General features: G+C 37.2%; 1 protein-coding gene and 1 non-coding gene across 2 annotated transcripts; one reads left to right on the top strand and one right to left on the bottom strand.

Annotated features, from left to right (window-relative positions):
* Positions 1-7,226: 7,226 nt before the first annotated feature.
* Positions 7,227-7,333, top strand: LOC145162058 (small nucleolar RNA R71). Its single transcript, XR_013738914.1, has one exon. It is a non-coding gene; the product is annotated as a small nucleolar RNA R71 (small nucleolar RNA).
* Positions 7,334-9,954: 2,621 nt separating this feature from the next.
* On the bottom strand, positions 9,955-13,910 carry LOC145161368 (coronatine-insensitive protein 1-like). The gene is made up of 3 exons (XM_079080880.1): positions 12,726-13,910; positions 11,216-11,690; positions 9,955-11,057 (listed from the first exon to the last, which is right to left on the bottom strand). Exons 1-3 carry the CDS (start codon positions 13,217-13,219, stop codon positions 10,260-10,262), a joined length of 1,767 nt encoding a protein of 588 aa, XP_078937006.1. The 5' UTR covers positions 13,220-13,910; the 3' UTR covers positions 9,955-10,259.
* Positions 13,911-16,146: the final 2,236 nt, after the last annotated feature.

Raw genomic sequence — 16,146 nt, 5'->3', positions numbered from 1 at the left:
ATCAAAAGCATCATTGTCAATGACATCTAACTCATCAGCTTCTTCATCACTCTCATGTTGTCTAGGATTCCTAGCCCTTTTATCCAAGAACTCTACTTCTGTATCAATGCTCATGTTAAAATCCCTCATATCAACTTCAACATCTTCAATTACATTATCTTCATCCACCCAATAATCACTATCATCACTATCATATTCCTGCTCTGTTTCACTTCCTTCTTTACTTTCAATCTTACTTACATTGACTTGGATTTCAGGTTGGTTTGCTTGAGTGGGCACCACATCAACTAAATTATCAGTAGGTGTAGTCATCACAGGTGTTTCCTTTGATTGGTCATCAGGAGCTTCATCAATGTGTTTCACATCCTCATGTGCTTCATCTAACTGTACAATGGTAACCTTGGTAACATGTTTAGGATTCAAGAAATAAGTGAGTAGTCTTGTTTCACCATGTTCTGTGTATACCTTTATCACTTTGTGCTCACTGACATATTAAGAAAAGTTTGCAACATCTTCATCATTTCCTAAAGGGCGAAGACCAAAGTGGAAGTCTCCACCAGGCACAAGAAAATGGTAGTATATAACAGGAGGAACCCCATATCTAAAACCTTTCATGATTGCATCGAGCTCATGAACTGAAAACTCATCTATATCTACCATGTCAACATAGTTTACAGTTCCGTCAATGTAACGAACATCAGGGTACTTGGTGAACTCACCTCCATGGTACAACTTAATGGTAAACAATGTTGGGTGTCCATCTTCAAAACAAGGAAAAAAACACCTCAGGTGGAGTTACTTCAAAAAAAATCAAGAAATCAAAAGATGAAAAAGGGAAAATTACGTACCATAAACAACCTTGGGGTTGAAGGGTGTGTTTAACAACCTTACGTGCCACATTGGTATGTTCATCCACCGATAATCTCTACAAATCGCAGCTTAACTAACAGAACAGATTTTGTGTCCAGGGCTTTATTGATCTTGGTTAAACAACGACGATCTACTTTATTGAGGAGACGAACTGCTTTTTTTGAGCTTTAGCGGGAACGGTTACAGGGATGAATGGACTAAAATACCCTTAAGTGAGAGGGGCATGGGTAAATTAACGGGAGCTTGGTAATGGCTGTTAAGCCATTGGACTAAACTCGCAACAAATAGAAACTATTGGACCATCCTTGCAAGCCAAACCCATTTTGGACCAAACATGCTAGTTTTGACATACCACAAGGACCAAATTTGCAATTTTGTCCAGCCATTATACCAAGACCTCAATGCACATATTTGTGTATAAGGTTCCTAATAACTTCCCCAATGCTACATACTCACAATCCTTATGAACCTTCACCCCTTAGCTTATATGACACTCATTTCTGCAACCCTCCGAATCCATCCTCTAAAATCTTTCTTAACCTCAAGGTATTTTCGGTTAAGCTACCCAAGCATACATAATCTAGAAAAATTACATCTTTGATACCACAATGGAGCTCTTGGAATTCTTCACTTCTTTGAATAATTGATCTTTTATTTCTTTGAATTCACTACCTTTATTGTTTGATTTTTGGTATCTTCAACTTTTGATTTTTCTTCAGAATTTTGATCTTTTGATCTTCATACTTTGATAGCTCCAAAATTCTTACAACTTTTTTTCTTTTTCGTAATTTCTCTCCTTATATATATATATATATATATATATATATATATATATATATATATATATATGTATATATATATATATATATATATATATATATATATATATAACTCACATTTTCCGCTTAAAACCCTACATGCTTAAGCAAGGGAGCTTAACTTCAACCTTTATTGGTTAGAGGTATTAGTCTAAGTGCAATGACTACATAAGCTCTCATGGATAGATTTCAGGTAGAGACTGCAAAACTTATTATGCCATATAAACTATCAGATTACATTTCATATCTCATGACTTTTCACTAGGAAAGGGAAGTCACAAATATACTATAACATATGTTGGCTCAATTAAACATTTGAGCTCGCATTGAATCATCTCACGCAACACTAGCAACTTAAGTTTTTAATTATCACTAGATTCAATTTTTAGATTATTATTTCAAATCTATTTCTAATTTTTTAAATTCCTAGCAATTTACTTTTTCGACCCAATACCCCACACTTATTACATATAATGCCCTCACTGTATGCATAAAATAATTTAAAAGAAATAAAATGGAGAAAAGGAACAGACACTCCTGGAGTAGTAGTGGCGAGATCGAATTCTGAATGCGTGTGGAAAACTTGAACACCTTGAGTATATGACTGGAACTTGGATCTTCTGATACATGTGAATGCGCCGACAAAATGTGAATCAGAAGCTTGCATCTTCAAAAAGTGTAGTGCATAAGATCTTCAAAGCATACGCCACATTGTAAGGTTGGAAGAGTAAAATAAATGCCATTTTTACTGCTCACGACGTGGTGATGTAATTCTCGTTGTGGTGTCGATGTAAAACAATTTCTAAATCGTGATGGCATCCAAGTCACGACGTGGAAAGAAAGGCCACGTCGTGAAAACTGGGAGTTCCAGAAAACTGTTTTTGCAAGACTTCTTCCATGCAAGTGATGTTAATTTGACCTTCTTAATGGATTAAGATTCTTCTCAAAACTCAATATGTCTAGACTCTCTCTTCCTCTAATCTCTTTTCTCGAACGATATTGACCCCACACTTATTAAAAATTATGGGCTTCGACTCGTAACTCTAAATCACACGGCTTTCTTCGTACGCTCTTATCTCTATTCTCTCATTTTTCTCTCATGATATTCTACTAAAGTTGCAACAAAACAAACAATTTGTGGAAAGAAGAAAAACAACCATCACATAATTTGGTTACAAGTTTTTAAACATATATACCATATAAAAAAACTCAAAAACAAAAACAAAAACAAAACACACTAAAATAAACTAAGAAAATAAAAACTAATAAAAGGATAGAATCAATAATCATCGTCGTCCTCTCGTGCTCCACTTGTCCCGACTCCATCTCCTTGCCTCGTCCATAACTCCTCCCATGTCGGAATATACAGGTAATGAGGCGGCAGGGTTGGCGGTCGCTCAACATTAAGGTGTGTAAATAAAAAATCGATTTCTTGATTGTGATAATCAACACCCCTTCGGAGATTGTCCAAATAAGTACCAACCCAACTTTAAAATGGGTCGGTTGGTACCCCACCCTCAAATGATTGAGGTGGTTGTTGTTGTCGGCCTTTTTCCCCATGAGCTCTAACATTCCTCCTTCTCCTTTGCCTCGATTGCTCCCCTTGTTGACCAATTGGTTGCTCAGCATCTTCCGGTGGTACGATATATCCCCTGCCAGTATTCACCATAACTCGCATAAGACTCAAAAATTGAGTTGTCAAAATCAGAATCTTTAATACGTGTCAGATTCCTAATAAAATTAGGAATCAAAATCCCATATGAGCGAGCTAGCGAGTGACCAAATGTCCACCAGTAATGGGACTACCAGGCAAAGAACTTGCCGCCTTCATCCCTAAAAATCTTGCAAGCATCTATGGTAGGTCACTTAAAACTCCTGGCATGATTATGCTCCAAAGGTAGAACAAATCATGTGAAGGAACCTTGTCTCCATGATGTTTGTGGTTAATAGTGAAAGTGACAAGACGATGTAAGAACCGATAAATAGGAGACCGAATATGTCCTTCACAAGCATCACGTGATTTATAATCGTGATTGGAAATGCTTCTCCAGAACTGTACGTCAAGCAATCCTATAGTAAAATCTCGAACACAACCTTGTAGAAATAAGATAAAATGGGGTGATTGTGTTTCCTCTTCAGTATATAACCCCATTCTCCAAGCAAATTCACGAAGGTTGCATTCTCTATAAACACCACCCAATCGGAATGCAAGGGCCCAGTTGTATGTCGGGCCGGTTGTTCGTTCTTCAAAACTGACTGTTGCAAAGAATTCAACGGATAATTCTCGATAAACGGGCTCTTGAATAGAAAATAAAATGTGCCACCCGTTACACTGGAAAGTGAAACCTTCTCCTACAAATAACTTTGTCCAGTATCGTTCCACTTCCACTACCATACCAACCCCACGTAGCCATGACCAATCGACCAATGGTGCCAATGCAAACTCCTGATTGTACAACTATCTTACCTTGTTTGCAAAATTATTGAGCATTGTTTGCAAAACATTTTGAGGAAATCGGTATAATGGATGTATACTTGGAACATCAATGTGGTCTTGTTCTTCCGGAATTGCACATCTTGGTCCCATGGTACCTGAAAAAGTAACAGCAAACAAAACACAAGAACCACCAAACAATTAAGCAAATAGCAGAAAACTTGTTAGCCCAGTTTTCACGTCGTGGTCACGAAGACCACGTCGTGATGCCGATTCATGACAAAAAATGCAATCGTTCATTCCAAGGTCAAATCGAACTCAAATTGATTTTTGGGGTTTGTGTAATCTGTTATTCTAAGGCTTTTTAACATACATGCAACCACGATTCACTTGACAAATCGACTCAATTTTGGCATTAAAGATTTAAGAACAAACCCTAAGTCAAAATGTCTAAAAATCTAGGAAATTAAAGATTAATAAACTTGTAGAACTTATCTTTGATGATGTAATGTAGAAAAGAAGCAAGAAAAACGAAGAATTCAACAAAAATCGAAGTGTGGGGGGACCAGTTCCAATATCACGGCGTAATTTATGAACAAAAGATTTTGAGGAAGCGACTGATATGCTGACTGAAGTTCGTGGATTTTGACCACTCCACGTCGTGAACTTGGGCTTCAAGTCGTGGACCAGGGCTGGGCTAATTTTTATGGGCTGGTGAAATGTTGGGTTCAAAACCTTGACTTTTGGTATTAGTATTTAGTACATATGATCCATAAAACTAGTATTTTCCCTTTTCACATATGTTAATCATGATTAAATTCAAAAAATGTTGCTCATAATATACTTTTCGAAAAGGACCCCACACTTGATTTTTACCTTTTTCTAAAAATCAAAATGACTATGATTATGATCTATCCTAATAAATATGCAAAAATAAAAAAAAACACAAAAACTAAAAGGAAAATGAAAAGAAAAACGCAAACCAAGCTCGGGTTGCCTCCCGAGAAGCGCTTCTTTTTGTAGGAGTCATGAGCTGGACTCCGTGCCGCCCTATGTTGAATCGGTTGGGATTGGGCTCTTCACTTGCACCTTTTTCTCCTTCCATTTCTTCTTGTACGCTTGCACTCTTCTCAAATAAGCTTTCTTAGAATTCTCCTTTTTCTCTTTAGAATTGCCTTCTTCGTGCTTACGTTTCACCTCTTTATTCTTCATAACAAGTTTAGGCCCTTCTTTTTCTTTTTGTACCTCCTTATATTCGACATCCTCCTTATCCAAAGTTGGTTGTATCAAGGCTTGTGTAACTTCTTCTTCATCATTTGACACCTAAAATCCTTCACTTTCCTCACTAACTAGAGAACTTGGAGTTTTATAAGCAAAGACTTCAAAAACTATTGGAATTGATGCTCTAGGTTGAGTACGCTTGACTTGTTTTATTTGAATTTCTTCTTCCATTAATTTTTCCAACTCTTCAAGTTCGTTTACTTCATCCATAAAGAATATTTCATTTTGAGCATAATCTCTCTTGAATCCGTCTTCCACTCCAAAGGTCATTTAATTATCTCCCACTCGTAAGGTAAGCTTAGACTCGCGTATATCCACCAAGACTCGTGCGGTATTAAGCAAAGGGCTTCCAAGGATAATTGGGACATCTTTATCCTCCTTCATATCTAGCACTACAAAATCAATTGGAAAAATAAAATTTCCAATTTTCACTTATATGTCCTCAACTATGCCTTGAGGATGAGTCACTGAACGATTGGCCATATGAATCGTCATTCTAGTAGCCTTCAACTCTGGAAGGTTGAGCTTCTGATAAAACGAATAAGACATCAAATTTATGCTAGCTCCAGAATCGGCTAAGGCATATGTCTTCATATTGTTTCTGAACTCACATGGAAGTGTAAGGCGTCCAGGATCTCCCATCTTCTTTGGTATCCCTTCCATAATAACCTTAGAACTCTGCTCACTAAGGACTACCTTGGAGGTCTTTTCTAATTGTTGGCGAGTATCGAGTAAACCTTGAAGAAATTTGGCATATTAGGCTACTTGTGCCAAAGATTCAATAATAAAAAGTATTGATAGGAATACCCTTAACTTGCTTCATAAAATTTTTATGTTCTTGCTCCAGCGGGTGAATTTTGGCTCGAGAAGGAAACGGTAGAGGAGTATGAAAAACTTGAGCACAAGAAGAATTTTTCTGTTCAGACCTAGGCCACGTCGTGGAGATTGAATCTCCATGTTGTGACGACGGTAACTCAGCAACAATTTTTATGTTCAGACCTTTGCTTTGTCTCTTCTTCCAAGGCTTCTAAAAACTCATAAATAGTGTCTTCTTCGGTATCTATGGCCATGACATGTGGTGGTGGTTTCTTATTGGGAATTAGTGGAGGTAACCGCTCGTTAACCAATGTAGTTAAATGCCTGAGTTGAGATTCAATGTTTTTGATTGATGCTTGATGATTTCTAAGTAAAGACTGATGATCTTTTATTAGAGTTAGATGATCTCTCATTGCTGCATCAGTTTCATGAGGCATTTTTTCTGACGCGGCTGCAAAGCGGGTTAGCATTGTTTCAAAGTCCGCTTTCTTTTCGGATGCCAGTTCTTTTTTTCTTTTTTTTGATAAAACCCTCTTGCATTTTGCTTGTATTTCTCTTCTTTTTTTCTTTTTCTAATCATCGTAAGGCAACCATTCTTCTTCGGTTTCCTCTCATTTTCATCATATCGGTCTCCACTTGAATAGAAGACTTGAGCCTTCCTATTCCCGTTTTCATCAAGATGGAAATCTTTCATCAAACGTGGACCATTGCAATTCTCACAACCCACACGTATCGCGTGTATGGATTGGTCCATCTTGGTCATTCTTCTATCCATGTTACTTAACATTGCCATAACCGCCGCCATATCTTCCGATGCACCATTCCCGATTCCCCTTGTTCCATCATTACGAGGGTTGTGATATTCCCGTGAATGCTTCGAAAATTCTTCGATTAATTCTTTAATTTCAGTAGGATTCTTCTTAGTTAAAGGTCCTTGCGAATCAATGAGTTGTCTTGTCGTGACATTCACCCCGTCATAGAAGATCAAAACCTCTTGTTGCTCATTTAAATCATTTTGGGGACAATTTCTGAGTAACCCATTGTATCTTTCCCAAGATTCGTACAAGGACTCCCCCATTTGTTGCTCAAAGTTTGCTATGGCCTTCTTGAGTTTAGAAACTTTAGATGGTGGGCAAAATTGTTGGAGGAATTCTTCACGCATCTGTGCCTAAGTGGTGATTGTACCTGGTGCAAGTGCCTTCACCCAGTCTTTAGTTGCTCCTTTAAAAGTAACCGAAAGCATTCGTAACAAGATAGTCTCTCGAGGAACATTAGGGATGTTGAAATAGTTGGCTATGTCGTTGACTTCATCGAGGTGCTTGTATGCATCTTCATGGTCTTTTTCGGAAAATGGAATATCCTTTAGCGCAGTAAGGATATATCCCTTAGCTCGAAGGTAGCAGTAGCGGGAATTGCGGGTTGCACAAGTCCAGGACCGGTGTCCTCTCGTATTCTTTTCTTGTAGGCCTCCATTTTCATATCAGCAATGTCCGTCATTTTGTCTTTTGGCTCGCTTTCGTGTTCACTTCCTCTGTCTGTTTCGTAACCATCTTCCTTTTTATCAGGAGTGTTCTTAATGCCTCTAAAAGTGCCTTCATCTTTCGGGGTGCTACTTGATTCTCCTACCTGCTTGCCTTTCTTTTTATGAAAAATTGATTTTAGATCCTTGAATGGTGATTTCTTTGGTGTGTCTGATTCTCCTACATTCTTGTCCTTCTTTTTATGAAAAGTTGACTCTGAATCTTCAAGTGGTGGTGTCAAAGGTGTGTTTGATCCACGTGTCATGTACTACTGCAACAAAAACAAAAATAAAAACGTAAAACCGAACAAAAAGTAATTAAAAAAATTCCTACTAAACGTTCACCACGTCGTGGTACTGATACCACCTCGTGGTGAAGCAGAACAAGTCGACAGAACGAAAAACTGAAAATAGTAATATCACCCATATCACGTTGTGAGATGATTCGTTGCTCCAATGCCAAGGTACCAACTTGGATCATTGAAATAGCTACTGGTAGTAGCATTGTTGCCCCCCCACGATACTCATCAGCCTGATATGCATGACTGAACCTGTTCTGACAATTTAATGTTGTATGACCATGGATGTTGCATACCGAACATCATGGACCTCCATTACCCCTGCCATGGCCTCGTCCACGACCACAATTGCTTCCTCCACCTTTTTTGTTTCCATGCTGATGGTTGTAGGGATCATTGTTGTTATAGTTTCGTCGTGAAGAGTTTTGCTCGTGGCGCGTCACATTGTTGGCAGAGGATGAGAATTTTGTCATGTTGTTCATGGTTTTGGCTTATGCTTCATGAACAATTAAATATGAGAAATCAGGAAGGGTTAAAGCTTGCTGGTTACTTAACACGGTGATGGTAGTGAAGAGATCGCCATGGCATGGTCCCAAACCCGCTAAGATGTATCCGATGAATTCTTCATCAATCATGGTGTGGCCTATATTAGCCATAGTAGTAGCGAGATTGATCATCTTTTGATAGTATTCTGATGCAGTCATATCTCCTTTCTTAGTAGTTGAAAGTTGAGTACGTATTTGGATGGAGTTTCCACGATGTTGAGCAGAGAACATTGTGTTAAGGGAAGTCCATAACTCGTAGGACGAGTTCGTACATCTTGTGAGTTGAGCAAGCACATCTTCTGTCATAGAGGACAGAAGAGCCCCGATGAGTGCTTGATCTTGAATGAACCATGTGTTGTACAAGGGATTGTCTATTTCTTTGATTTTTGCGCCGGTTCCAGAAGTTATTTTTACATTGGGTTTTGGTGCAGTGTCATCGAGGTATCCATAGAGTAGGACACCTCGTAGTATGGGTATGACTTTGGCCTTCCATAGCAGGAAATTGGTTCGAGTAAGCTTACAGGAGATAGCAGTGACAATTTTAGAAGAGGTAATGGTAGACATGGTGATGGCAATTCTGAGATAGAGGATTAGAAGCCGAAAGAAGATAAAGGACGGAGCCCTAGGATTAGCTCTGATACCAAGTCAAAAAGGTTAATTGCCGTGAATACCCTCATAGGTTTTTACTCAATATATATACGTACAAATTACATATAAGAGATAAACTCCAGATCCTATATACATGGATCTGATAATAACAATGATACGTTTGAATATATCCTATCTCTATCTCTTATCTATACGTTTACATGGGTCGGTCCAAGACTCTAAGACATAGTCGAATACAGAGACAGAGGGATAGCCCATGGCATATAAGGCCGCAGGCATCCTTGTCCCGTCTATGGATGCTAACCCAACCATTCCTTAGAAGACCACGCTGACAAGCTCTTTGCTGTCCACAATTTTGTTACAGAATATTAACCAATCTAATATATTCACATTTATTCTAAATATATTCTATCAAGAATCTGAAGCCAATCGCTTAAATAAAAAGCAGAATCTTGATGCAATAATCAAGATTCAGTAACATAAGAATACGACCAAATCACCGAACCCATTGGGCAATATCATCTATTCATATGAAAACTGTTCAAGTCTTTAGCATATATGTTATTCTAATATTTGCTAGAGTAATTGACGTTTTGCCAAAAGCATCCACAAGGTTATTCATATGAAAACTGTTCCAAGTCTTTAGCATATAGATTTTCATGAAGAATCTATAGTTTTATTTTCTAAAATTCCATTGTCTTTCAATTTTTTGGGTCTTCATTTTCCAAATAGAATCCTATTGCTAATCACAAGACAAACGACATCAACAAAACATATCTTGTGTCCTTCAAAACTCAATATTAATCCCGACAATAGCTCATCAATTGTACATCTTTCTAAGATAACAAAACTATCACATGCCTACCATTCCAAAAGTAACGACAACCCAAAGGAAACCATTATGAACAGTAACGATACAGAAAACTGCATGATACAAGAAACAAAAGGAAAAAAAAACTAAACAAAGTAGAACCAATTATATCAGCCTATGGATGACCATTTATGACTTGTGTTCAAGAAAAACACTTTACCTCACTGAAATTCTGAACCCTATGTACATGTGTTTATTCATCTAGCAATGGAGTCAAGTGGGATGACAGAAGGCGGAAAATCTGTTCTTGGTCCAGCAAGCGAGTAATAAGCAAGTATATGTGCATGATGTTCTTTCTCTTTACCATCTCCACCAATAACCTTTCTTGGAGGAATTATCTCAATATTCCAAAAAGGTCGCGCCATTGCCAACAGATCACATCCAGTCGGAGATCCCCGATACCCTTGTACCCATAAGTATCTTAAAGACCTCAACTGTAAAACAGCCATCGCAAGTGCACGTTCACTAAAACAACACCCTCTCACTTCAAGCTTTTGCAGGCTAGGGCATCCTCTCGAGAACCCTAAAATCCCAGTATCAGATTCCCCTAGATACCCTAGCAACATCCATCTTATATTTTGGCTGTTTTGACCAATATAAGCCAAACCCACGTCCGTTAGCCCTCCTGGCCGGAGATACAGTGCAAATCTTCTAAGTTGTTGGCACCCACTGAGTAAAGATCGGACTCCATTATCGAGTGGCAAATCTGTGATGACTTCTTCTCGTTCCAGCAACACCATACGGAAATCTCTGAGTTTTTTCAAGTTCATGCCCATGGTTTCTAGAGCTGCGTTTGTGATATCGGATACGTATACTGCAATATATTCTAAGTCTAGACACCCTTGTGCTACTGCCGTCAATCCCCTTTGAGAAACGACACCTTCTTCATCTTCCATTTCTTGTTCATCTGCTCCTCGCTCCACTCGAAGCCGTTTTAGCTTCTTGCAGTATTGCGCAAGAACTTCCATTCCTCGGTCTCCAATCACGTTTCTTGTCTGTTTTTTCATATATTTGAATTCAGAATTAGTTCATTTCAAGTTCTTTCAACTAAAAAGTTACTGAAACAATAATAATGTACGTTGGGTGACTATATATTTTTTTTTTATTATCTTTTTACATCTTTTAAACACCAAAAATCAAGCTTTGTTTGTACCTCAAGTATTTCCAAACTGGTGCACCGTTGGAGCAAGCGACAGTGGTCTTCGGTGTCAAGAAGGGCATAGAGGAGATCCAGTTTTTTGAGGCGAAAAGCAAAAGGTAAAACAAGGATAGTTTCACTTGTACTCATGTAATTCACACCTAAGTGGGTCACTCTTCGGGGGTATATCACATGATTATACAGTTCGGCTTGCTCATTGAAACAACCCCCGCCAAATTCTTCAAGTGAATTAGCATGGTTGAAGAATCCAACAAGCTCCAAGATTTCACAGTCACCTATCTTCACAGATACTAGATACAAACATTTCTTGGCTATTAGCTCTAGATCTTTAACACTAACTTGGCTAAGATCTGTCATGTAAAAGTTCAATGTTTCGAGTACCCCTGTGTTGCTCATAGCAAGCTCATGTAGCCACTCTCCATCCTTTTCTAATATTTGGCTCTCTTCTAAAAACAAGACTCTAAGGTTCCTGCAATTGCATAAAACTATAAGTTTAACATGTCCAATTGCATATAATTCCTAGAATCACATTTTAGAATTAACAAAAAGGGTTTTACAGCTTGTTATGTATGACACATAAAAGAAACAAGTATTAATGCGTTTGATATGTATTAGACGAGTATGATCCGTTGACATTTGAAGTCAAACTGATGAATTTTCTGACATCAATATAAATTCTTCTAGTTTCAAGGAATTTAAATAATACCCCCATGCTAAACGTTTTCAAAAGCTATGAATGTGAAACAAAATAGTCAAATGTAATCATGAATCTTGAATGATGGATGTAGAAAAGAAGCTCGACGACAAGAAGTAATTCATGCTAAAAAACAACACTCTGTTAATTGCTACTAATGGCATCAAATAATTCTGAAAAAGAATAAAAGAAGGAAACATGGCACCAAATAATGTAATCTACAGAAAATCAAAACCCCACCATAATTATGTAGAAAAATGCCATTTTTGTTGATTAATTATAGCTTTGAGTGCATTTCAAGAAAATGTCATAACCTTCTAGATATATTCAAGCATTCACATTGAGGACCTAACATTTCATCAAGGTCAAATAATTTCACCCGAATCCATCGTTACTCTCATAATTATTAATTCATAGAAATCAAGAAAAAAAAAATATGAATCGTTGGGTTTTAACAGAGATAACTTCTAAAGATGTCAAATAAAAGATTTGCCAAAGATTCACTAATCTTCTAAAATTAAATTAAAAAAAAAAAAGAAAAAAAAAAGATAGATCATTTGTAAATTTCGCTACTAATAACTTGCACTCACAAATTATTGAAACAGAGCAAAGAATAAAAGGAGAGAAGACATTTAACTGTATAACAATTTCCCAAAAAAGAAAAACACAACAGAGTAATCCAGAAATAAATTTAGAGAAAAAGGTTTTTATATAAAAATGTGAAGATTAAACTCTCAATGAATCCAATCTCTGATGAGATTTTAACAGTTAAACACGTTATTTATAGAAGCCATAAGACGACAAAAATACCTGCAAGAGCGACAAATATGGCGAAGCCCATCAGTAGAAAATCCAGAACATTTATCAAGCTTAAGAACCTGAAGAACAGACCCACGCTCACGGGCTAACAGTTCAAGATCTTCATCCTTTACAATCATCCTTCTGAAGTGCACAGCTTTTATGCAACTGAAAGATTTCGCAATCTCCTCCACCCACGGCGTTGCAAACCCACCCCAGTCCTCCGGAATCAAGTTATACATGGCGGCGCGTGGCTTCCCTTTTATTGTCAAGGACTCTAGAAACGGGAACCTCCGTGAGAGCTGTTTAGGAGTTGCCGTGTAACACAGTGCTATTGTTACGTGTTTTCGTGTATGAGCTTCGAGTTGCCATAACCTCCGGCAGACCAAAGATATGGACTGCCGGTCACGTGTGTCGTGTATGTACGATAACACGCACTCGAAAACGATGTCAGACATGCCGTGAACTCGCTGGGACGACTGGCTGATGTAGTTCCGATCCTCCATAATCAAATTCAAGTAACAAAACGAGAAGTACCCGAGTTGGAATCAAGAAAATTACAAGCTTATGATTGGATTCCCAGAAAACCAAGTTGAAAACAGTGAGTCTGAGGGATTCTTGGTGAAGAAATGAGGGAAACAAACCAAAACCCAGAAAGATACAAAAATCCAACTTCAAATCAAGAAAGTTTTTTGAGATTCGTGACTAGATTACGAGAACTGGAACTGAAAAGAAGGATTTAGGAAAGATTCGTATGAGAAAACAAAACCTCGACTTGAAATCAAGAAAGAAACAAAAACCGACTTCAAATCAAGAAGGTTCAAAGATGGATATAATCCGATTAGGAAAAACCAGGTTGAAAATATTTCTTTAGGAAGGATTCCTTATTAGAGATAAAAAAGAGATGTAAACAATTAGAGAATTTAGGAGTGACGAGATCCACGAATGGGGGGCTAGAGAGAGAAAGTTGGAGTGAGAGTAAGGATCAGAGAAGTGCACGGTTAGGATTGGGTAAGAGATGGAGATCTGACGGCGACAGTTGGAGGAGTTTATTTGGGGAACGATAAAAATGGAAAGTTGTTTTAAGAGGGCTCTACAACCAAGAAACTTATAAAAGAGAGAAGACAGTTGTGAAGAGATGGGGATTATTAATGATGTGCCAAGGGTTAATTGGGAGAACTCGTTAAAGATTCTGCAACTCTGCAAACGACAAGATACTGTTGTGCATCAGGATAACCTAAAAATACCATCACCAACTTTAACTTTTAATATATAGAGAGTAAATTACATTTTTTTGTCTCTTTGGTTTCCTTCAATCTTCATATTTGGCCCAACTTTAAGAAAATTGATATAAGTGATCCCTTTTGTTAAAATTAGTCTAACTTCAATCTTCCTAAAACAAACACCGTTACTTTTTTAATTATTACAATTTTTTCTTCTGTTTAATTATTTATTATTATAAAAAAATTAGGACCCTTATCTCACCACCACCCCCATAAACACTAAAATTGTAACATTTTTTATTAACCACCTCCACCAATCAATATCACATTTGTCACCGATCCCCACCATCCACCACGTCCTTCCTTAATCATCACCAACACTACCATCACTGTCACCAATCACCACCGTCAACCACCTCCTCCATAAATAGGTGAGCATAGATGGATACCCGCTCTAATTGTCAACCGAAATCGGCGGTTTTTATTATGTTGGAACTAAAACCGGTTTCACCGATTCTTTAGATTTTATAACTGTTTTTGGTACTGGATAACCAATTATTTTATGTCTTTTTATAATTTTCTCACTAAAAGGTAGATAAATTACCAAAAGACATTTGATCTAACGGTATCAAGATGTTTAACAAGGTGTATGATACTTATTTTCTAAACTTACGATGTAATAATTATGTATGTATGTAGTAAGAGTTGTTATAATGTTTCGTGGAACAATATTAAGCCTTATTAGTATAAAGGTACAAGTAGTTGAAGCTACGCATAGAAAAATTACAAAGAAAACATAATTAGAAGAAATCACGACGCGACAAGAGAGGGTCACGACACGTATTCGAGACGGTAACTGAGTTACGTAAGTTGAATATTGAACGCAATGTACTTTGGAGAAAACGTGACGCAAAAGAGTCTTATCGCGACACAACGAAAGTGGGTTACCTAACATTAACTATGACAGTTAAGGAGTGTTGGGATATAAAAGTGTCGCGAAAAGTCAGAAGTGCGACGCAACCCAATATGGATCGCGACGCGATGACGTTGCAGACATAGAAATAAAAAGTAGCACTCAATCGGTCATTTTGATCCCATACTTGCAAAAATACACACTTAGTTGCAATTTTCACACACACGCACACACATCCAACAAAGGTGTCGGAGCTTAAGAATTTCAAAGATTTAGCTTTCAAATCCTTGTATCAAGGTAATATACCTCCCTCTCTTGATTTTGAATATTGGTTAGATGGTGAAATTGAAGGTTTTCAATAAAACCCTAAATATAATCTGGAATTTCTAGGGTGAAATTAGAGTTGAGGTGTTGTAATAAGCGTTGGGTTTTCTATGCAACTATATACTAGATCATTGCAACGGAAGTATTCAAAAATTATCATAATTGTACATGCACCCTATGATCTAAGTTTTACTATTATAGCAACATACTTTTAAAACTGACTTAAGAAGCTAAAAGAGGAGGGGTTCGAATACTAATGTTTAGACAATTTGATTGTCTTATAGACTTGAACTCTTGATGTTTTGTTGCTTTTTGGAAGACTAGTACCCAAAGTATAGTACCTCTAATGTTTCACATCCAAAACCAAGAACCCTAGAAACTAAGGAGATTGATGAGAGAGAGAGAGAGAGAGAGAGAGAGAGAGCAAGGTGAGAAACAAATTTTTCAACCTTTAAAGAGGAGGAGAGGGATGAAAATATGAGCACCCCAAGGTCCCTTTATATTGTTGTGGTGGTAACAGGATAACCCTGATTTGAATCAATTAAATAATCATATTTAATCCTAATTTAAATCACTGCCTTATCTGTTACTTGGATTAATTATGAAACCCTCCAAGGAGGCTCCAAATTGTCCACCGACTGTGGGGTTCCAGAATGTTCCCTTTGTTTAATTATTGAACAATTGACATTCAGTCATTGTACTTCAGATTAATCCTAAATTATTTCCAAATTAATTCAAATTAATTTTAGCTAGTTTCTAATTAATTTATTAATCATATAATAAATTAATATACTATTATCTCAATCTCCTAAAACTATTTCTAGTTATTTCTGCTCTTCAGGATAACCCAAAAGGACTTTGCTATTATTCCTAAAGTTACACCAATTAGTTATGAAATTGGACATCTATTTCCAACAATAACTTCTTGAGATTCTTTGTTATGCTTACTCATGGATTATGTAGCAAGTTGAAG

The sequence above is a fragment of the Lactuca virosa genome, chromosome 2, assembly GCF_052849685.1.
Source record: "Lactuca virosa cultivar CGN04683 chromosome 2, Lactuca_virosa_CGN04683_v6, whole genome shotgun sequence".
NCBI lineage: Eukaryota > Viridiplantae > Streptophyta > Magnoliopsida > Asterales > Asteraceae > Lactuca > Lactuca virosa.
The sequence above is the reverse complement of the archived record's forward strand: the minus strand, read 5'-3'. Positions and strand labels throughout refer to the sequence as shown.

Bases quoted from the DNA above. Each gene is read 5' to 3' on its own strand.
- LOC145161368 (XM_079080880.1), bottom strand. From the start codon at position 13,219: ATGGAGGATCGGAACTACATCAGCCAGTCGTCCCAGCGAGTTCACGGC. The intron at 11,691-12,725 runs GTATTTTTGTCG...ATGCAATTGCAG, and splicing joins CATATTTGTCGCTCTTGCAG to GAACCTTAGAGTCTTGTTTT. The intron at 11,058-11,215 runs GTACAAACAAAG...ATGAAAAAACAG, and splicing joins CCAGTTTGGAAATACTTGAG to ACAAGAAACGTGATTGGAGA.